Source organism: Schistocerca nitens, chromosome 4 (assembly GCF_023898315.1).
Source record: "Schistocerca nitens isolate TAMUIC-IGC-003100 chromosome 4, iqSchNite1.1, whole genome shotgun sequence".
Lineage (NCBI taxonomy): Eukaryota > Metazoa > Arthropoda > Insecta > Orthoptera > Acrididae > Schistocerca > Schistocerca nitens.
Window position 1 is genome coordinate 361,599,218 of NC_064617.1, and position 23,354 is coordinate 361,622,571.

General features: G+C 37.6%; 1 protein-coding gene across 1 annotated transcript in view; it reads left to right on the forward strand.

The window, feature by feature from the left end:
* The window catches only part of LOC126252890 (alanine--glyoxylate aminotransferase-like), a 126,485-nt gene that overhangs the window by 97,499 nt on the left and 5,632 nt on the right, over positions 1-23,354 (forward strand). The window contains exons 4-6 of the mRNA XM_049953860.1: positions 3,671-3,826; positions 12,614-12,715; positions 14,526-14,774. Of these exons, the coding sequence (XP_049809817.1) occupies positions 3,671-3,826; positions 12,614-12,715; positions 14,526-14,774 (507 nt within the window). The remainder of the gene's footprint in view (positions 1-3,670; positions 3,827-12,613; positions 12,716-14,525; positions 14,775-23,354) is intronic.

Sequence of the window (23,354 nt, forward strand, 5' to 3'; positions counted from 1 at the left end):
AACAGCTTGTTGCACTTGTTGTTAGTATTTGCTAAGAATAATGTTAACTCAGGTTCATCAGGTTTTGAATGGATTGTTTCTTTAGGATCAGGGAAACAATTACAAATAACACTTTCTTCCAAATTTCTTCTTTTTTCAAAAGTGCTTATAACGTTTTCAATGTGGAGGACTATTTTCTTGCAGTCTGTTTTAAGCAATCTTCAATGGATTCATTCTGACCATTTAAAAATTTTGAGAGAGAAGTTACTTGTGGATCACACTGCGCCTGGCTTCAACAACATGAGTGATCTGTCATATTTATTTTACACACACTGAACGAATCCCCTTATTAATCACTGCACACAATCTGATACCTTCTATAATGTATTCATTGCACAATACACAATTTATAGTTTTCATTCATCTTTTTCTTATCTCAGGATTTATAATTTTGATGATAAGAGCTGTTTCATTTTACATAAAGTTTTTTTGCCTTAAGCACTGCATGCTCCTACATTTTTTCTTGCATTTCTTTCTCTGTCCATTCAACTTTCAAGATAGCAGTATTGAAACACATCTTTTATGTTAATGTTTTTTCCTTGATTTAGGACATGTCTGAATGATGTCATATTTACTGGTTTTTTCACATTTGCACTTGAAAATGGCTTCACAGTTTAGCCGGCTGGAGTGGCCGAGTGGTTCTAGGCGCTTCAGTCCGGAACCGCGCGGCCACTATGGTCGCAGGTTCGAATCCTGCCTCAGGCATGGATGTGTGTGTTGTCCTTAGGTTAGTTAGCTTTAAGTAGTTCTAAGTTCTAGGGGACTGATGACCTCAGATGTTAAGTCCCATAGTGCTCAGAGCCATTTTACAGTTTCTAAAATCATGATAGCAAAATAAATTAATAATAAATATTTAGTCAGATGGTGGTAATGATTTCATTCGAAACTCTCTTTTAGGGTCTCTTTCCCAAGTTCAACCATCAGCCATCCAACAAATCCATCTGCAGCAGACACTGTTACCTTAGTTTAATTTTTACATATTATCATATTATACCCATAATGTGGCACATGTTCCATTTCATGAAGCTCCCCTCTCAATTCCTGTCAATTTACAGAAACTCCTACTATACTGTCAGCAAACTGTGTCACAGTGAATTCCTGTCTGTGACAAAGAACACCTACATCGAGATAACCATTTACTTCCCTCACTGACTCTTCAATATCCAAGTCAAATATCAATAGGAACACTGAGAAACCACACCCTTCATCTTCCCTTGTTTTGGCACCAGGCATCATTCCACCCATGCAGACTACTCCAGTCTGCTATGCAGAAAGAAAATGTATCACTATTCTATCCTTGTACGAGGGTAAGTCAATTATTACCCGCAAAGTAGTTATAAAATTTTATTGTAATTAAATAGGAAATTAACATCATTTTTCAACGTAGTCTCCTCGTATTTTAACACACTTGGTCCATTGTTGTACAAGTTTCCTGATGCCCTCATAAAAGAAGGTTCTTGGTTGAGCTGCAAGACAGGAATGCACAGCTTCTTTCATTGCTTCATCCGAGGCAAGTCGATGGCCCCTTAATGCCTGTCTGAGTGGACCAAACAAGTAGAAGGGGCAAGATTGAGACTATATGGAGGATGATCCAATACTTCAAATTTGAGTTTCTGGAGTGTTTCATCAGTGTGGGCAGCAGTATGCAGACAGGCATTGTCATGCTACAACACAACACCTTTTGACAGCAACACTCGGCATTTGCTTCAAGTTGCAGGCTTTAACCTGGCAGTAAGCATCTCACTGTAACATACAATGTTTACTGTTATGTCCCTTTCCCCATAATGTTCCAGTACTGGACCTTGTGCACCCCAAAAAACCGTAAGCATCAGTTTTTCTGTAGACGGTTGGGTCTTGAACCTTTTCTTGCTCAGCAAATTTGGATGTTCCCATTCCATACTCTGCCATTTACTCTCCGGCTTGTAATGATGGAGCCACATTTCGTCACCAGTAATGATCCTGTCTAAGAATATGTCCCCTTCATTACCATAGCAATCCAAATGTTTTTTGCAGATGTCCAAGTGCATTTGTTTACGCAACTGTGTGAGTTGTTTTGGGACCCATCTTGCACAAACGTTATGAAAATCAAGTCTGTTGTGGATGATTTCATAGGCAGAACCATGACTAATTTGCAGATGATGTGCCACTTTGTCAATACTTAATCGTCTGTCTAAGAGAATCATTTCACGTGAATGCTCAATGGTTTCTTCACTTGTGGCGGTAAACGGTTGTCTGGCTCTTTCATCATGTGTAACAGTTGTGCTACCATTTCGGAATTTTTCAATCCTTTCATAGACACCCCGTTGTGGCAAAACACTGTTCCCATACTGCCACAAAAGTCTTTGATGAATTTCGGCCCCTGATAAGCCTTCCGACCACAAGAAATGGATCACTGAACGTTGCTCTTCTTTGGTGCAAATAGACAGCAGAGCAGCCATGAATAACAGCACAGCAGCAATAATGAAACTAACCTAGCAGCTTGAAAATTGCAAAGATTAACAACAAATAAACAAATCATGTGTCATTGATGGAAAATGACAGTACTACCAAAATAAACAAAAATATAACTAAATTGTGGATAACAACTGACTTACTCTTGTAGTTGATACCCACTTCCTAAAAATGCAAAATGTTTTGAGAAGGCTTTTGTTAATATTGATGAAAGAAATTCCATCCAGATTAATGAAAATCTTCACAAAATCTGTGAAATTACCGTATATTCCCATGTTTCTTCTAAATCTTCCTTTTTTTAATAGCCACAATGCTAAATTTGCTCCTTCAGTGTCCCAACCTTTGCTAAAACTGAACTGATTGTCTCCCAATCTACTTTCAATTTTGCCCTCCATTCTTCAATAATTAACTTCATTTGTTGGCCAATTGTGCAGAAACTTTCATATGTACCAATTCTTGCTTGCGTAGAAAGTATAAAAATTAAATTATTTTCATAATCTCATAGAACTCCCCTGGGTTTCTCTTACTCAGTTCTTTTGTCTGATGCCTATAAGAGTTCCTCGTCATCATTTTCAATGGGCTCAATTTCTATAAAGCTTCTCCAAGTTTCATTTCCATCTACTTACCTAATTTCTGCTTCCATTACCCAGTCACATTTCTCATCTCTTCACCATTCCCCTTGTTCTTTACTCCCAAAACGTTATTTTTATTAGTCTATGTGCAGAATTTATATTACCATGTTTCAATTTTGTGTCAATTCTTCTTAAACTATTCTACATTTCTGGCTAACTTCATGTCTGAGAAAGCTACAGTTTTGCTGTACACTTCAAACATTTTTTTTTAATGAATTCCAGTATATCACCTGTTATCTATGGTTGCCTTGTTCAGTCCTAGCGTTTTTCTGCTGCCTGTATTGCACCCTTTTTAATGTCATTACATTTTATTCCATGCTAGTAACACTGCAAAGTATCACTGTTTATTTTCTCACCAAGGAAGTCAGAGTTTTTGGTTCAATCACTTTCTAGGTTCTTTTGTGTATTATCTTGAAATCAACTGACATTTTGTGTAGCCATTTGCTATAAATAATAGGTATCTGGAACTTACTTGTACAACTAATACAAACTAGTACATATGTTTTTGTAATCTTATTTCTCAAATTCCATATTGATGTATTTTGCAGATACAATTGTCTTCTGATTGTGGATACAGTAATAGGAGTAGGTGGAGTTCCAATATTTGTTGATAAATGGGACATCGATGTTGCTTTTGCTGGCTCACAGAAGGCACTTGGAGGACCAACTGGCCTTGCACCAATTACGTTTGGTCCTCGTGCGGTGTAAGTGGAAACCAAATTTTCTTTGTATTTCATTTTTCTGTATATTTCAAATAAGCATGTACAATGAGTGCAGGAAACATTGTCTGGAAGCTTAAATTCTGCATTGTGGAGTTGGACACAAACTGTTCTTGTTGTATGAGAATGCAAGGTGATAGGCTGCCATGAGGAAACAGTTAAAAGTTGCATTGGTCACACTCAACAACCTTTGTAACATTAACTGCAGCAGCACTGGGAGCACCTATGGTTACAAATGTGACACTTTTGGTGCATCTGGCATTGGCTCTGATCTCTCATACTACTGTGTGTTTTGATAAGCATGATTTGGACATTTTGTCTTCGCCCAAGCCTAACTGGTGGGCACTGGGACACTGGCAGACATTGAGTGGGAACTATGAATCTCTGAGCAAAAGATGAAAGTAAATATTGGCTCCACAGCTGTCACCTTACACCTCACCAATAGATACAAAGTTCTGTCCATTGTTGAAAGCACATCTGAGCCTGGAAGGGATTCCTCATTTGTCTGGACTTCTAACCACCTTCCTGTACCTTTGACCACCTTCACACAAAGTCTGGAGAAGCTCAGAAAGTTGGTCATTAAGCAAGTGATGGTGCCACTGAGGGAAATAGCTGGCAGTTTGAAAAGGGTGACTAATGTGCACTAGGCATTACAACGTCTGCTGCCTGTTTCCAAAAGCCTTCTTCATTTCCAGTACATAACTGGCTGAACTGATGAAGATAGCTAGCTTGTAATTTGAAGCTTCATACCCTGAATCAGCTGTGGTGCTCTTGTTTGTAATGTTGAGAGCTGAAACCAAATCCTCATATGAGTCTGCAATTATCTTTGATTGGATTTCTTGATCTTCCATAGGTCAAGCGTGCACTAGTCACAGAAGCTACTCAGCTAGCAGAGTATGTGTGGCATGAACATATAGATTTCTTAGATTACAGGAGCTCAGTGTTGAATTAAGCACAGTATTCAGAAAGCTCATTAATCACAGAGAAGAACATTATTCACAGAAAATCAAAAGAGGAAATGTTAATTAACTGGGGGATAATCCATGGTAGGGTCCCAGAAATAATCTCAATACTAACTCTAACACCCACATAATCACAGGAATAGAATTCTGGTTGGAACCAGAAATGGGCAATAGTGAAATCTCAGAGTTGCAATTGGAACACAAAACATCGGTGGTGGGATAGGCTAATACCAATGGCAGTGGTGCACTTATTGCCATAAAGAAAGTCATAATATCTAAGGAAGTTACAGCAGGCTCTGAATCAGAAGCAACCAAGACTAAGGTAAGTGTCAAAGCTGGCTGAAACATGGTAGTCTGATGCTTTTATAGGTCACCTGCCTGAGGAGTTGAAAAAGCTAACCAGCTATAGACTGGGAAACTTAAATAAACTGAACAGCTTCCAAGCACAGGTATTTTTATGGCAATGCTACTCCTCTTTACATTCTTTGGCAGTTAGTTAGAAACTTAACTCATTACGGTAACACCTTAGATCTCCTGGTAGCTATGAAAATCAAAATTAATGTACGAATAACAGTGTGAAAACATTCAAAGGATCTGAAAATAAAATTCTGCCAATCAGCATTACAAAACGTTCTATGAAGTTTTGACCTTACCATAAGTTCAGTAAATTGATCAAAGTTATTTATACAGTTACTCAGTGATCATGCACCAAAATGGAGGGTGGAATAGAGGTGGGCTCACTACCGAATACAATCTTCCACAATTATTTCACTGTGAAGATCATAATACAAACCCCCCTTTCAATCCTCGCACAAATGCCGAAACCATAGATATTGAAAGTGATCATGAAATACAAAATCAACTAGTCACCCAGCAGAATAAGGTCACTGAACCTGTTGCAAACCTATAAAATATTATACAGATTATTAAAAATATGCTCCACTCCTTTTAGCAGTTTTCAAATAATGCTGGAGAAGAAATTGCTCCAAGTGATTGGTCTAAGAGTCAGCACACTCCTGTTTTCAAGAAGAGACATTGCACATATATCTACAAGAGTAAGTTAATAACAAAGAAATCAATCAGTTGTAGAACTGTGAAAGAAGTTTTATGCTCCCATATTATGATTTTTATGGAGACCAAAAATATCTTCTGTAGAAGTAAACATGGGTTCTTCAAACAGCAGCATTGTGAAACTCAGTTAATTAAATTCATCCATGAGACTCAGAATTCAATAGAAACCCAGGCTCAGGTTGTTCAATTTTCCTCGGCTTTCAGAAGGCATTTTAGACAATTATTCACTTTCACCTATTGAACAAATTACAGGCTTACAGAACATCATATCAACTTCGTGACTGGATTCAGGACATACTGATAGATAGAACTCAATATATCAATCCTAAGTGAACAAAATCATTACACATAAAAGTAATTTTGGGTGTACTTCAAGGAAATAGTATTACTGTTCACAAAACATATACATAATTTGGTGGGTAACATCTGTGAGGCTGCTTCAGATGCTGTTGCTGTTTATAGAAAAGTCAAAATGCCAGAAAATTATAATAAAATAGGAAGATCAACAAAAGATTGGCACTTGATGCAGAGACTGACTGTGTAACTATAGCTCATGATAGGTAAATGTAATGCATTGTGCATAAATACTCAGACAAACTCTTTATTTTTTTCATTATACAATTGATAACAAACCATTGGAAATAGCAACAAATGTAAAATATCTAGTAGGATGAACCCAGAGTGGCCTAAAGTGAAACAACTGCATAAAGGTTGTTGGAGGAAAAGCTGCCTTCGGACTGAGATTCACTGGAAGAATCTGAAGGAAACAACATGTCTACAAAAGAGATAGCTTAGAAAAATCCTCATCCAACTGACTCTTGAGTACTGTTCATTAGTCTGAGATTTTAACATGAAACATCAATAGAAAAATTAGAGGTGATTCAATGAAGAGTATTATGTTTCTCTATACGTTTTCTTAGAAAGCACTAGAGCATCACAGAAATGATCATCCAGATGTCACTAGACAAGTATTGTGTATCACAGAGAGCTGTGCTGTTAAAATTTGGAAAATATCCAGGCAACATATTCTTTCTTCCCAAATACATTTCACAAAAGTGACTACGATGGGACAATCAGAGGAACTCAGATTCATATGTAGTGTTACGGCCACCTCTTACCATGTACTATTCACAAACGTTATAGGAAAGGTGGTTTATCATAGCAGCATCAAGGGTATTCTTTGCCTTGTACCTTAAGGTGGTTTGTGGAGTATAGATATGTAAACACACGGCCACTTCTCATTATTATTGTCATTATTATTATTACTATTTTGTTAAGTAGATCAGCATGAATAGTTGTGGGTATTAACACACTGCTTTCTGAATTCAGGAAGCACACTGGCCCAACATCAAATCCAACTGGCAAGTTAATAGTGAGGATTGGTGTGCCAGCCAGCCTATATGTGGTTTTTAGTCAGTTTCCCAGTTCCAACTAGATCAATACCAGGCTAGTACCTACAGCTGCCCTCATTTACATGATTCACAGGTGGCGACAGGTCACCCTCTAAGATTAATACTGCCAAATGAGATTAACAGGCCGATCCTGCGAAGACATGGGATAAGGCCAGGAAAAAGGAGAAGATTATTTAACAAAGTAATTCAGGAAATAATGGGTTGCTACTATTTTTATGGATGAGCATCAAGTGATGAAGGGACATATATACCAGAAAAAAATGTTGTTTTAATTGGTCAGAAATGGGGACAATATTACACACATGAGAAGACAGACAGCTCCATTTTTGTGAAGTGACAAACTTAATTGTTAATTGAAAGCACTGAGATATGTCTTACAGAGGAAAGGAAAGAGAGAAAAAGTATGGAAGGAAGAAATAAACTTGAATGTATCTTTATCAAAAAGTGTGTAAGAGAGATAAATTCATCTTAGCTGTAAGTCTGCAGTTATATAGCAGCTTGTTCTACATGCCTGAGCATTTTCATTCATTACGAGGTTGCTGAACAAAATGTATGAATCAATCATACTAAAATTTGGATGAATGCATGAAGAAGGCAGGTGTTAGATTGCGGCAACATGTGGTATGTCGAGCACAAAAGAGTTCTCAAGAGCTTCAGTCAGCAAGAGTGTAGAAGTGGCAAAGTCCCAAGAATTACATTGTGTAGTGTATTCAAACAAAGGATGGTCCATTTTATGTGTAATCTGTATAGTGGTGACTTGATAGTCTCATTGAGAATTTATTGATAATTCCTTCTACAGAGAGTGCATAGCACTGATGGCAGCATAACTACTATATTTCACATTATCTGGTGACTTGCATTTACTGATCTAGTGCCAGTGGTGCACGCAGCAAGCAGATTGGGTTGTGGTGAGTGTACTGTTGAATGGGGTGGTTAGAGGGTGAGAAAGGTGGGAGGCAGGGAGAGGTATTGGGGATGGGCAGCTAACAGCTTGGAGGGAGGCAGCCAGTTTGCCGGTTAGGAATGCAAGAGGGAAGGGTGGCAGGTATATGGGCTAGTGATGCATGGTTGTCGGAGGCGGTGGGAGCAGGCTGCACTGAAGATGACATACGGACATGAATTAAGCGGGGGTGACAGGATGGTGGAATGGAATACTGGTGTGTAGAAGGTGCAGGGACAGTGAGTTACTGGAGATTGAAGCCAGGATGATTATGGAAGGAGAAGATGTATCATAAGGATAACTCCCATCTGCACAGTTCAAAGAAGCTGGTTATGAAGGGAAGGATCCAGATAGCCTGGAATGGGAAGCAGCCTTTTAAACTGAATATGTTGTGCTCAGCTGCATCCTGTGCCACCAAGTGGTCGACTTTGTTCATGGTTACAGTTTGGTGGTGTTCATTCATCCTGGTGGGCAGCTGGTTGGTAGTCATACCAACATAAAAGGCTGTGCAATATCCACAGTAGATTTAGTATATGTTATGTACAGACCAGATTATATGCAACATAAAAAGCTCAAAATATGCATGCAAATATGTGTGAAAAATGCTTAAAATATCCATAAAAAGTGTCAATACAATCAGGAAAAAGTAATAAAAAGCACAGTAGTTACTGCATGTGATATATCTCAATGCTGGACCTGTGCATATCGATTTTGTGGAAGAGCAGTGGCCAAACAAAAAAAATGGGACATTTAGAATGCTGATCTCATGATCTATATTATCTGTATAATTTGTGGCAGGAGTTAGGCAAGATACTTTTTGAGAATAGTTTTTAAAAAGTTGCAAAAAGAAGATACACGCTGTGTTTCAGATATAGTTGTATACCTGTATACTTCGTGATAGGGGTTAGGCACGGTCCTTTTTGAGTTTAGTTTTTAAAAAATTGCAAAACGAATATGCACAATGCATTTCAAATACTGTTCTTTCTTTGCTATTGTTTTCAGTAACAAGTGAATGTGATGCAAGTTAGTAGCTGTGAAACAATCAATATACCGGTACACAGGTCCAGCTCTGAGACATATCACATGCAGAGGGGCATGCATGAGAACGCCATAATATTTTATTTCAAAAACAACATACAATCAGGAATTTTTTGAACAATGTTAATGTTTAATGAATATTATCACCTGAATATCATTTACAAATTATTTTGCATTTTGCTACTATTGTAAAATAACAGTCAGATACTGCTCTAAGTGTTCGGCAGTAAGACTGTGTCTTCGATCACTCAAAATATTTTTTCAAGCAGAAAAGGATCATACTTTTCTGGCAGAAGTTCACACATCTCATTAATAAAACTATCCATTTGGGGCAAGAGCTCAAAGCTGGGGTTGTTCAAAATGTTGTCAATTTTTTTTCTTTTTTAAAAAAAAAAAAAATTTTCCTGGGGTACCTCTGGCAATGAGGAGTTCACTAGACTTATTGTATTCATTAACTGAACAGATTCATTCAGCACCAAACCTTGAGTTTCAAGCTTTTTAATGCTCACATGTATATGGGAAAAATGAGTGATAATGACAGCTATGTTTTTTTACATTGGAATCATTAAATGGTTCCTCAACTGGCATATTGCCAAAGCTTCTGCACTATCAAAGTCATTTACTATTCCTTTTATGCCACTGAAATGTTCATTGTAAAACAACTCAGCTTCAAGCCATTAACCTCAATGAGTTACCACTGGTTCAGAAGGTAAAGTCACATTTGGTGGTTTTCCTTTGTAGGTCTTGATGCGAGAAGGTGCCTTAAAATGAAACCTGTTTTTTTTTTTGCATTCTGAAATGTGCATTGTGCTTCTTCATCAAGGTGATTTACTGCATGGGCAAAACACATCACATGAATCTAATTAGGATAAAATACTTTGACGGCTTTTCCTGCTTTGATCATATAGGGAGCAGCATCTGAGAGAAACACAAATACACTTTCATTTGGAGAAAATTCTGGAAATATTTTTCTAATGCCCACATTCACAAATCTGGTGATATGTCTTTTCAAGTTGTTTGGAGGCCACTAAATAGCAGTAGGAAGGCTGTTGTTTTAATGCACAAACAATAAAATTTGCAATGTAACGGCCACAAGTGTCAGTAGTTTTGTCAATTGAAATCCAAATAATGTTGTCTTGAGTTCATTGTATATTTCTTCCAGAACCTGTAGTCAAATTGCCAGTATGTAATTTTTATGCAATGTTGATTCATCTGGTATGCTCTGATGTAAGCAATATTCATGCATGAAACCTTTGAGGATATGGTCTGTAAGTTTGTGAAGAGGAATATTGCCTGCAATGAATGCTTCACATAGATCCACATTAAAGCAATTTTTTTGGTTACCTTTGGAGGTTAAATTCCTGCTACTGCTACTTGCAACTGTCAGAAGTTGTTGTCATGGACCTTTCTTCTGCATTCCTGTGACATGAAGACTTGTCTTGGCAAGCTGGTCTACTTGAAACTTTTTTTAAGCAAAACATTTTTCTCACTAACTCAACACTATCAAACATTTCCGTCATATGTAAATGTTCCAGGATGGTCAGCTAGCCACAAAATGACATTTCTTTTTTCAGGCAGGATGGTGCACAACACATTACACACTACACGTAAACATGTTAAACTTCATATAAATAAGAAGAAAACTAAACTGAAGCAATGTATGTGTGACTAACAACTTGTGTAATTTAATTTAATTGTGGCCAAGATGTGCAGTATGAAAGTGGAGGGGATCAACTGGAGGCACAAGCACCAGATGCATAGGCACAGGTACCAGATGCATTGACGCTACCTGCCTATTTCTGTTCAGTAATGAGATCGTAAGTCAGTAGCCTCTCAGTTGGCGATCGCATGCAGTTGTAGGTCGTAGTCACTCCGCTAGAGCCCACCTGTCTAGATTTTTAAAATATTGTAAACATAGAGAGAAAATATGCATCATTATTAGTTTTTATTTAAAATATGTAATAACAGTGAAAAGTAATAACAGTGAAAAGGAACCAAATATGCTAATACATATGCGACCTGCAAATGCATATAATCTGGTCTCTAATGGTATGGCTGCTTTCACAGATGACCTGGCCTCCAATGGGGTATGATAAGCCTGTGACAGGACAAGAGTAGGAGGAGCTAAGTGGGAGGATTGGGCAGGTCTTGCACCTTGGTGAACCACAGGGATATGATTCCTGTGGCAAGGGGTTGGTTGTGGGTGGGGCATAGGAATGGACTAGAGTGTTGTGTAGGTTGGGTAGGTGATGGAACACCACTTCGGGGTGGTGTAAAGGATCTTAGATAGGATGTCCCTCATTTCAAGGTACAATGAGAGATAATCAATGCCCTATCAAAGGATATGGTTCAGCTGTTACAGTCCAGATTGATGGTGGGTGATGAGGGGGAGCCTTGCCACAGTGATCACATCCCTGTGGTAGACCAAGGTGCAAGACTAGCCCAATCTACCTAGCCAACACCTCATGATCCAGTCCTGTCACAGCCTTATCCTACTCCATCAGAGACCTGGCCTCCTGTGAAAGCAGCCATGTCATACACCAGCTCTGCTGCACACACTCCACAGCCTTTTTGTCAGTACGAATGGCAACCAGCTTTCCACCAGGATGAATGGCCACAGCCAAACTGTTGTCAAGAACAAAGTTGACCACCCAGTGACACAACATGCAGCTGAGCACAAGAGCACAACATGTTCAATTTCAATGACTGGTTCACAACCTCAGCCATACGGTCCCTTCTCTCCACAACCCACTTCCATAAACTATGCAGATGAGAGTTATCCCTACAACGCATCCTCCACTCCCATAATCATCCTGGCCTCTGTTTCCATCAAACCACTGTCCTCACACCCTCCACCAAATGGTTTCCAGTTATTCCAGCCTCTCACTCCCTCCCAAAACATATCTTCTATTTCATCTTTAGCATGTGGCACTACCCACTAGTTCTGAGAACTGTGCATCACATGCCTTTGTACCTGCCACCGCTCCCTCTCTGGTTCATAGCTAGCAAATTGGCTGCCTCCCTACAAGCTATTAGCCACCCAAACCCAATCCCACCCTGCCTCCTACCTCTCTCTCCCTCTACCAAGCCCAACTGACACTACACCCACCACAACTTAATCCACCTGCTGAAACACAGCACTGGAACTGTTCGGCCAACCAGCACCTTGGACTCAACATTTTTGCTTTTCATGAATGGTCTCCTTTAATCCGAGAGTATTTACATTCTACCAGAGCTTTCCTACAGCATTAATAGCTTAAATGTGTACTGTAACAATAACTCAAACAAACCTAACTGTGGAAATCTATATGAGTACTCATAAAGGAACATGTTTTTTTTTCTATTTCAGAAAGAAGATGATGAATCGTAAGACCAAAGTCCAGAGTTTCTATATGGATGCTTTGGAGTTTGCTAAGAACTGGAAGAGCTTGGGACCTGAAGTTCCCAGAGGGTATGTGCTTTAATTTAAAAAATTTTAGTTCCATCTTATTCAAACTCATTAAGATTACAGTCATGAATGTTTTGAATAATGAAATGCTAAGTATTTCATGTCTGTACACTACATAACACCCTGCTGACAGTTATTTCAGAATGACAGTTTAATACAATAGTGTTAGAACTATGAGAACTGTTGATGAAATCCTTATTTTCCATGTAAAGTTTTCAGCACAAGTGACAAATTCACCCTGCTCTCTCTCCCTTTCTATTAGAATAACTGATTATAGGACTTGTTCCACAACATGAAAATAATTACTTAAAATCTAAATTGTGGGCACTTTCTCCAGTTTCTAATAATACATTGTAAATGAGAAAGTTACTTTGCCTATAATAGCTTTAGTCCATGGCCTTGCAGATGTAAAACCTTCCATCAAATATAAAAAATCCTGCTTGTTAAATAATGAGCTGCTGCCTGCCAAAAATTCTGTTCCTGTAAAGCATACCCTGCACAGTAAGTTCTGCTTGATATTTCTCACAATTTATGTTCAAAACTTGTGAGTTTACCACAGTAACTATGTTGAGGAAAATACCACAGCAATTAAGGAGTACAAATACACCTTTCCCCCCAATTACTTTTCTTTGCACAACCACAAGAAGAGAGATATTAACAAGTTGAGGGTAAAGAAGGTTTCATAAAAGTGGTGAAAAATAAAATAACCAGCCACATGTGTAGCCGAAATTACTCAACATAGGAGGGACTATTTACAGTGATAGACAAAATGTGTATTGTGCTCAATATGAATGGTGGCATCATAGTTTAACTTTAAGTGACAGCAGATATGTATTGATTTATTAAGAAGTGCAGACTCAAAGAAATATCCATGTATCTGTGTGTGATGTGCAGCCATAGATCACCATGCCTTCTCCTAGGGGAACGTTACATAGATCTGTAGAGGTGACATTCTTAATGTCTGCACAGATGCTTACACTAGTGTAATTAGTGATGATTGAATCTTATAAAGCAAAGCTACAAAAATAAATTGTACTTCTCTCACCAGTGAACATCTTTAACTGCAAAAAATTCAGGACACAAAGCAGCCTGCTTATTCTGCTGAGGTGAAACACAGCCTACCACCTCTTTGATACTTTCAGGAGGCTGTTCTCTGTCAGTCTCTCTTGCTGTTACGAGTACAGATCAGTTAGAAAAAGGGCATTCACCTATATGGAGGCCATAGTCATCATAATTAACAGCAAACCTCACTACAGAGTAATCACATTACTTGAGCTGTTTAAAACTAATACATTAATTTTTCATTTTAAAATAAAGTCTCTTTTCGAAACCATGTTTTATTTTTGCCATATTTTATCCCATTTTTATCACATTCTACACAAAGTGAAGTCATCTGAGTTGTAAGTCTTTCTTGATTTATATAACTCAGTTTATAATGACAATATTGATACACTTTGTGGCAATATACATTGTATTTTAAGTATTTGCTTCTAACATTACAGTATAAACAAGTGCAATATCAGAACTGATTTTCTTTGTGTGCATGTTTATAATTTGATGCGTATCAGAATATACGATTATTGGGGGCTGTATCAGCTTTTAGTTAAAGATTTAAGAGAGATAGATATTTTGTTGATGTGGGACTGTTAAGAGAGTGACTTAAAGGTACATATAATATGAAATAAAACATTTGATCTCAAGCAGATTAAGTACTTGGGAACCTGATATTTTGCATGTTCCTTTCTGAAATTTAATTTAGTACACTCTTTTGCTGCGCATACTTGGTAAATATTTACTCTTGTTTTTGTTTCAGGTATCACTATACTTTGTCTATGAATCTTCTTTTTGGTCTGCGTGAAGGTCTAGCTGAAATTGTAGAAGAAGGGCTGGAAAACCGATGGAAGAGGCAGCATGAAATTGCTGAGAGAGTTCGTGCAGGTGTTCATAAGCTTGGTCTTGAATTGTTTCCACATGAGGGAGAAACCCCTCTTAACTGTGTGACAACAGTCCGTACAAAGCCAGGAATTGATTGGAGGAAAATAAGACATTATGCAATGGATGTGTAAGTATTCATTTTCAGTTCCAGAATTATTGTCAAAAAGTGAAAAGTAATTGTGATTTTTACTGTTGAAGGTGGCACGTAAAATATTCAAATGTTTTCCAGTAGCCACATACTTGATTACATTTATAGGAATTTTCCTTCATGATAGGATTCCAGTATAATAATGATAGCTAATAATTTTCTCTGGAATTTCTTTAAATAATACATACTTCCTGAGGAACTAGGCCTAAGGAATTTATGATTATTCACAAGAAAACTTGCTTTACTGAATATCGAACAAGGGAAGATGGTTTCCCTCTTACCTCAGATTTTTTAAGTGATTCACTAGCAGGAAGCATTTGATATTTCATTTGAAATGTGAACAATGAAATGGCTTTGTATTACACATCTTTATGAAGGATTGTCAAATGTGAAATTGACATCAGTGGAATTTATGACCTCCCTCATTTCTGTCCTGATGCCCTGAATGTATTAGCAAACAGTCCATTGTTCACATTTCTATAGCTCACATGGCCAGAAGACTCTACTCGTATTTCAGAGTAATAATAAGTGGCATTGTGTACAGGAGATTGGTGAGTGACAGCTATGTGCAGAGAATAAATGGCAATAGTAAGGAACAGTGCAATAAACTAAGAGTCGTTTTCATTGACCCCAACAAATTTCTAAGTGCAAAGTGTCTTGCCAAAGATGGTCTACATCTGAATAGGTTGGGCTCAAAAATATTCAGTAAGATGTTCCTAGATACTTGTCAGGTCATAAAAAATAAGGGAAACTGATATGTAGTGATGGGTGTGAAAACTTATGTAGCATTAAGAAAGATAAAACCAAACCATTATGTGGCAAGAAATGTGCTAAAGCCCATAACTAATAGTCAAAGTAGGTATGTTATCCACTGGAAGATAAATGGTTTAAACCCTGATGCTTCAATCAATAAATGCTCCAAAATAGATTAATTGGAAATCATTCTGTCAGAATGTGCAAATATTAGAGTTATTTGTTTGAATGAGCACTGGCTTACTGAGGACACAATTAAAATTCTAAACAAAATAGGGAACTTCAGTTTAGCAAGTAGGTTTTGCAGGAGAAACAAGTCACATGAGGGCTCATGTACACTTCTACATAGTGATATAAACTATGAGACTAGAAACTGTTTTAATCATTTAAATGAAGAATGTGTGTTTGAGAGATGTTGTGTAGGAATAGTAGAATCACTAGCAAATGTTATAATAATCTCAATACACAGAATTCCAGGGACATCAACAGCAGAACTATTCTTATCTAAGTTTCATATTATGGTAGAAGACCCTTGTAGAGAAAAAAAGAAAAAAATTGTAATAGCTGATGATTTTAATATTGATATCATATGTGATAATAGCCATGCTTCAAGATTCACTGACTTAATAAAGAAATATGGTTTCAAATTTAATTTTTTTGAATCTACCAGAGACAATGGGCAATCAGCAACATGTATTGACAATGTTCTAATTAATTATGTATATGAAGATGTGTATACATTTTGTCTAGATCTAGGTATTTCAGATCATTGTGCATTGTTCATTGAGCTGCCACAGACAGACGGGAACATTTCACATATGAGAACCCATACGAGCTGGAACTTTAGGAAAGAAAACTTGCTAACATTTAGTGAGAAGCTAAAAGAGACAACATGGCCTTTTGATCATTGTAACTCAAGTGATGAGAACTTTGAGAAATTCCTAAATAGTTTTCTTGGTGCCTTTAATGGAACATTTCCACCTAGACTTTACAGCAATAAAATAACAAATAAAGTAAAGTGGATTACCCAGTGCATAAAAATTTCCATTATAAGGAAAAGGCAACTGCACAGAGAACTAAAATATAATAATAAACATACTGATTTCATTAAATATGTTAGACTCTATAAAACCATATTTAAAAGAGTTGTCGGGGCAGCAAAAAACCGGCAAATGACAGACTAATTTTAAATCATAAAAATAAGACAAAGGCTGTGCGGTCAGTCATTGAATCAGAGTTAGGTTCAAAAATTGACATTGAAGGAAATACTATTGTAAATACAATTCAAATATCAGAGTACTTTAATGGATTCTTTATAAATGTAGCAAAGTCTAATGTAGATGAAACAGATTATCACAAAAAAGTAAATCCCTTTTGCCTAAGTAAAAACTCTGAAAACTTTACAAAACTTAAAAGTTTCTGTGGAGGATGTAGAAAATCCTTCTCTAACATCAAGAAACAAAAAATAGGCAGGTTGGGATGGAATACCCACCAAAGTTATTAAAGTGGTACACAACAGAATTGCAAACCCGCTAGCTCAAATTGTAAATCAATATTTTTAAGAGGGCTGTTTCCCAGAGATCCTGAAATATGGTGAAGTCAAACCACTCTTCAAGAAGGGATCAAGAGAGATCATGGGAAATTATCGTCTTATCTCGATTCTCCCAGTCCTATCTAAAATATTTGAAAAACTTACTGTTGCACAAATCCAAAACTTCATTGCAAAATATTCTGTTTTTCTACACAATCAATTTGGTTTTCAGCAGTGTAAAAACACCATAGATGCAGTAAACAGTTTCATTGAGAAAATAAGTACATCATTAGACAAGAGAAATAAGGTGGCAGGAATTTTCTGTGACCTCTGACTCTGTAAACGAAGCTTTAGCAGCAGTGCCCTACAATGGCTTAAATCCTACTTATCCAATAGAAAGCAAAGAGTTAGCATCTCTTCAAATGGTGCATATTATTTTTCTGACTGGGGAGAAAAAAAGAGAGAGAGAGAGAGAGAGAGAGAGAGAGAGAGAATCTCAGGGTGTTCTGCAAGGCTCCATATCACACCCTGTCCTATTTCTCTTCTATGTTAATGACTTGCCATTACATGTCAGCTCCCCATTAGTTCTGCTCACAGATGATACTTCAGTTTTAGTTGAGGATCTGGACTCATAAAAAATTCCCAAATCTGTGATCAGTACCCTCAGTACCTTAGAAACTTGGTTTCAGCTAAATGGATTGAATCTAAACATATTTACAACTCACATGATGTAGTTCAAAACCAAACAGTCAAAATGTGAGCAGATTAAGATTGTACACAACAACCAAAACATAGAAGAAGTTGACTTAGTCAAATTCTTAGGTTTAAATGCAGATAAAAATTTGAGCTGGCAGGCACACATTGAATATCTGGAAAACAAACTGAGCAGCGTTGCCAACTGCTACAGACATGGACACACAAAAAGCAGCATATACAAGCTGCTTCGAATCCATTATTAGGTATGGTATTGTTTTTCAGAGTAACTCAACAAACATAGTGAGGATACTAAAAATACAGAAAAAAATAAATCAAAATTTGTGCACTGCAAATCACAAAGGACCATGTCGACCATTATTTAGAAAACTTAAAATATTAACTCTGCCATCCTTATAAATATATTAGTTTATTATATTTTTGTACACCCGACATGAATTATTTGAGGGAAACCATTTTGTCCATTCACATGATACTGGAAACACAGATAATTTTATGTTCCCCATCCACCACCTCAGACTGTATGCGCAAGGACCCCAATACATGGGAATGAAACTTTGTAATAAATCAAAAGGGAAAAAGTTGATGCAGATGAATTTAGGTTCACTTAAAAGAAAGCTATATGAGGTACTGACACTGGAGTGTTATTACTCAGTGGATAAATTCATGCAGGACAAACTGAAAATTTTAGCTGGTTACAATGTGTTACACATTCCAAGAAATATCCTTATAGTGTTGTTATTTATTGTAGTGCTATTATTTATTAATGTAAGAATCATTGTAACAGAATTACAAATTTTTGACATGTCTCCTGTTCGCAAACCAAATGGATTGCAAATGTACATCATGAGATGAATAAAACACAATTCAAAATTAGAAGAATAATTCACCTCTGATGTTATCATTGCTTACTGGAGATAAGAAACTAACAATGTGGTCACTTACTTTACTTCACAAACATTCACATCAACATGTAAAAATTATCCAGTAGTTTCTGAAACTGCTATGAAAGCCACTTCTTTCTACTAAGGTAAATGTAACAGGAATGCTTGGTGAACCTAAATAGAAATCCTTGGAAGAAAACTGATGTAGCTGTAGCAAAAGCTGTTGGGCACATTAACAGAACTTGCATCCAAAATAGCCTGTCCAATCATTATTCTGCCACCAATGTATCTATGTATGTCTTGCATATGAACTAAAATAATAAGATAAGAGAAATTTGGGTGTGATTTTTCCCTTACTCAGTATGCGAACTGAATAAAAAAGGAAACTGATAATATTGGTATAATGTACCATCCACCATGCATTGTACAGTGACTTGTGGTGTATATGCAGAGGTTCTAACCTGAAACTCTACATCATGCCGGCTGCAAATTTTTCATAATACTAAATAGTATAGGGCAGTCAGTTTCACAACAGAGGTGGAAATATTGTTCTGTTACAAAGCAAATTCATTTGGTCACTAAATGTGTATTGTAGAGACTTGTACTGCAAGGAAGCAAAGGAGGGAATGTTGTTATGGGTGGCCGGTATCCTCTTTCTACAACACAAATGCACACGTGGACTGATATGGTTCTTTATCATGAGCTGGAAACATTTACTTAAGTTGAATACAGTCCATTTTTTGTGGTACAAGCTCATCAGTAATAATCCTCTTGCAGACTGATGTAATGTCAATATCGGTAGTCTTGCTATTACAAATTTTAGCTTCTCACTGCTAGTAAACAACAATTCTGGTTGAGGTAAACTAGTCCCACTTCAGTCACTAATCTTCTCACTATCTACTGTCATAGCCGGTGATAAACTAAACCCGCTCTGTGAGTAAACTGACAGACACTAAACTGGATGATTGAGTGAGACCCTCCAGTCAGCGGCAGTGGCCTAAATACATGCTATCGAGAGGACATTGGTGGAATGTTGCTTGTAGGTGTGTCTCTGGCCTCTCTCATGATAAGTGTACTTGATCCAGTGGCTCTTAATCAATCTTTGCGCTTCATATTTGCCGACCAGTGTGCTGACAACAGCTTATGCCTGCACATGTATCACACAAATTATTTTGTAAATGATCAATTCTCATTTATCTAAAACAGGTACAGAACATCACAATGAAAAAACGCTTGTACTAAAAGAGATATCCTCACATGGTAAGTTTGTAGGATGAGATATAACATAATTTGTCTACACAGGAATAAAGCAGACATATATTTACCAATCTCAAGCCTGCCACAGGTCCAAAATTTCATCTTTAATGAAAGAAATGGTTGTAAAACCGTCATAAGTTGCATAGGAGACTTCCTAATGCAAATTTCAACTGTATTCCAATCATTTCTTTCATTAAAGATAAAGTTGTAAACCACTTCACAACCGACATGCTAGAGACTTCATATTGCAACTTATGACGGTGTTACAACCATTTCTTTCATTAATAAATCGAGTATAGAGGTAGCTTACAAAACCCTTGTTTAACCATCAGTTGGAAGTTGTTCATCGGTCTCGAATTCAGGCCATATAGGACTGGCAAAGGAAATAGAGAAAATGCAAAGATGAGCTGTGCATTTTTATAGGCATATTTAATAAACATGAAAGCATCATGGAGAGGCAAAGTCAACTCTAGAGGCAGACACCATAAAAGAGGCACTGTGCACCACAGTGTGGTTTACAGTTCAAATTATGAGGGCATAAACTCCTTGAAGAATCAACCAATATATTGCTTCCTCCCACATACATACCACATAAAGACAGTTAAGGTAGAATTAGAGAGATTTGACTTCACACAAAGACTTACTAACGACGATTTTACCTACAGCCTGTTCACTATTGGAACAGGAAGAGGTGAAAATGCTAGTGATACACAGAATACCCTGCACCAACACCAAAAGGCGTCGTGAGGAGTATAGATCTAGACCAATATGTAGTTTTTACCTATTCAGTTACAGACAATATAAAGCTTTTGCTGTTAAAGTAACCCAAGTTCATGCCCTGAAATGCCTCACTTGTAGTATACTAGTTTTATGGATCTGGGAAACACAGAAACCTTGAGTTCTGACCACCAACTAATCAAGGCAAGCTAAGATTTTCTGAGTTCAAAAGCATGTAATATAAATTATTTGTGGTGTGAACACAAGAACATCCTGCAGAGACCTGTTCAAGAAATTGGGGATACTAACTACTGCTTCCCAATATGCACTGCCAGACAAACAAAGGGAAGCATCCAGAAGACATAATCAGATGTCAGTGTATCTTCATACAGATACACACCCAATTGGCAGGTTTATAAATAATTAGAGTTGCAATTCTCTGTGACAGGTAGAGTGGCCACCAGACTGCATTAGTCTTGTTTGTGGTTAGTTTTGTTATCATGCGTGGTAGGGCACATTGTTGTTGTTGTTGTGGTCCTCAGTCCCGAGACTGGTTTGATGCAGCTCTCCATGCTACTCTATCATGTGCAAGATTCTTCATCTCCCAGTACCTACTGCAACCTACATCCTTCTGAATCTGCTTAGTGTATTCATCTCTTGGTCTCCCTCTACGATTTTTACCCTCCACGCTGCCCTCCAATGCTAAATTTGTGATCCCTTGATACCTCAAAACATGTCCTACCAACCGATCCCTTCTTCTAGTCAAGTTGTGCCACAAACTGCTCTTCTCCCCAATCCTATTCACCACCTCCTCATTAGTTACGTGATCTACCCACCTTATCTTCAGCATTCTTCTGTAGCACCACATTTCGAAAGCTTCTATTCTCTTCTTGTCCAAACTGGTTATCGTCCATGTTTCACTTCCATACATGGCTACACTCCATACAAATACTTTCAGAAATGACTTCCTGACACTTAAATCTATACTCAATGTTAACAAATTTCTCTTCTTCAGAAACGATTTCCTTGCCATTGCCAGTCTACATTTTATATCCTCTCTACTTCGACCATCATCAGTTATTTTACTCCCTAAATAGCAAAACTCCTTTACTACTTTAAGTGTCTCATTTCCTAATCTAATCCCCTCAGCATCACCCGATCTAATTTGACTACATTCAATTATCCTCGTTTTGCTTTTGTTGATGTTCATCTTATATCCTCCTTTCAAGACATTGTCCATTCCATTCAACTGCTCTTCCAAGTCCTTTGCTGTCTCTGACAGAATTTCGTCATCGGCGAACCTCAAAGTTTTTACTTCTTCTCCATGAATTTTAATACCTACTCCGAATTTTTCTTTTGTTTCCTTTACTGCTTGCTCAATATACAGATGAATAACATCGGGGAGAGGCTACAACCCTGTCTCACTCCTTTCCCAACCACTGCTTCCCTTTCATGCCCCTCGACTCTTACAACTGCCATCTGGTTTCTGTACAAATTGTAAATAGCCTTTCGCTCCCTGTATTTTACCCCTGCCACCTTCAGAATTTGAAAGAGAGTATTCCAGTTAACGTTGTCAAAAGCTTTCTCTAAGTAAACAAATGGTAGAAATGTAGGTTTGCCTTTTCTTAATCTTTCTTCTAAGATAAGTCGTAAGGTTAGTATTGCCTCACGTGTTCCAACATTTCTACGGAATCCAAACTGATCTTCCCCGAGGTCCGCTTCTACCAGTTTTTCCATTCGTCTGTAAAGAATTCGTGTTAGTATTTTGCAGCTGTGACTTATTAAACTGATAGTTCGGTAATTTTCACATCTGTCAACACCTGCTTTCTTTGGGATTGGAATTATTATATTCTTCTTGAAGTCTGTGGGTATTTCGCCTGTCTCACACATCTTGCTCACCAGATGTTAGAGTTTTGTCATGACTGGCTCTCCCAAGGCCATCAGTAGTTCTAATGGAATGTTGTCTACTCCCGGGGCCTTGTTTCGACTCAGGTCTTTCAGTGCTCTGTCAAACTCTTCACGCAGTATCTTATCTCCCATTTCATCTTCATCTACATCCTCTTCCATTTCCATAATATTGTCCTCAAGTACATCGCCCTTGTATAAACCCTCTATATACTCCTTCCACCTTTCTGCCTTCCCTTCTTTGCTTAGAACTGGGTTGCCATCTGAGCTCTTGATATTCATAAAAGTGGTTCTCTTCTCTCCAAAGGTCTCTTTAATTTTCCAGTAAGCAGTATCTATCTTACCCCTAGTGAGACAAGCCTCTACATCCTTACATTTGTCCTCTAGCCATCCCTGCTTATCCATTTTGGACTTCCTGTCGATCTCATTTTTGAGACGTTTGTATTCCTTTTTGCCTGCTTCATTTACTGCATTTTTATATTTTCTCCTTTCATCAATTAAATTCAATATTTCTTCGGTTACCCAAGGATTTCTATTAGCCCTCGTCTTTTTACCTACTTGATCCTCTGCTGCCTTCACTACTTCATCCCTCAGAGCTACCCATTCTTCTTCTACTGTATTTCTTTCCCCCATTCCTGTCAATTGTTCCCTTATGCTCTCCCTGAAACTCTCTACAACCTCTGGTTCTTTCAGTTTATCCAGGTCCCATCTCCTTAAATTCCCACCTTTTTGCAGTTTCTTCAGTTTCAATCTGCAGTTCATAACCAATAGATTGTGGTCAGAATCCACATCTGCCCC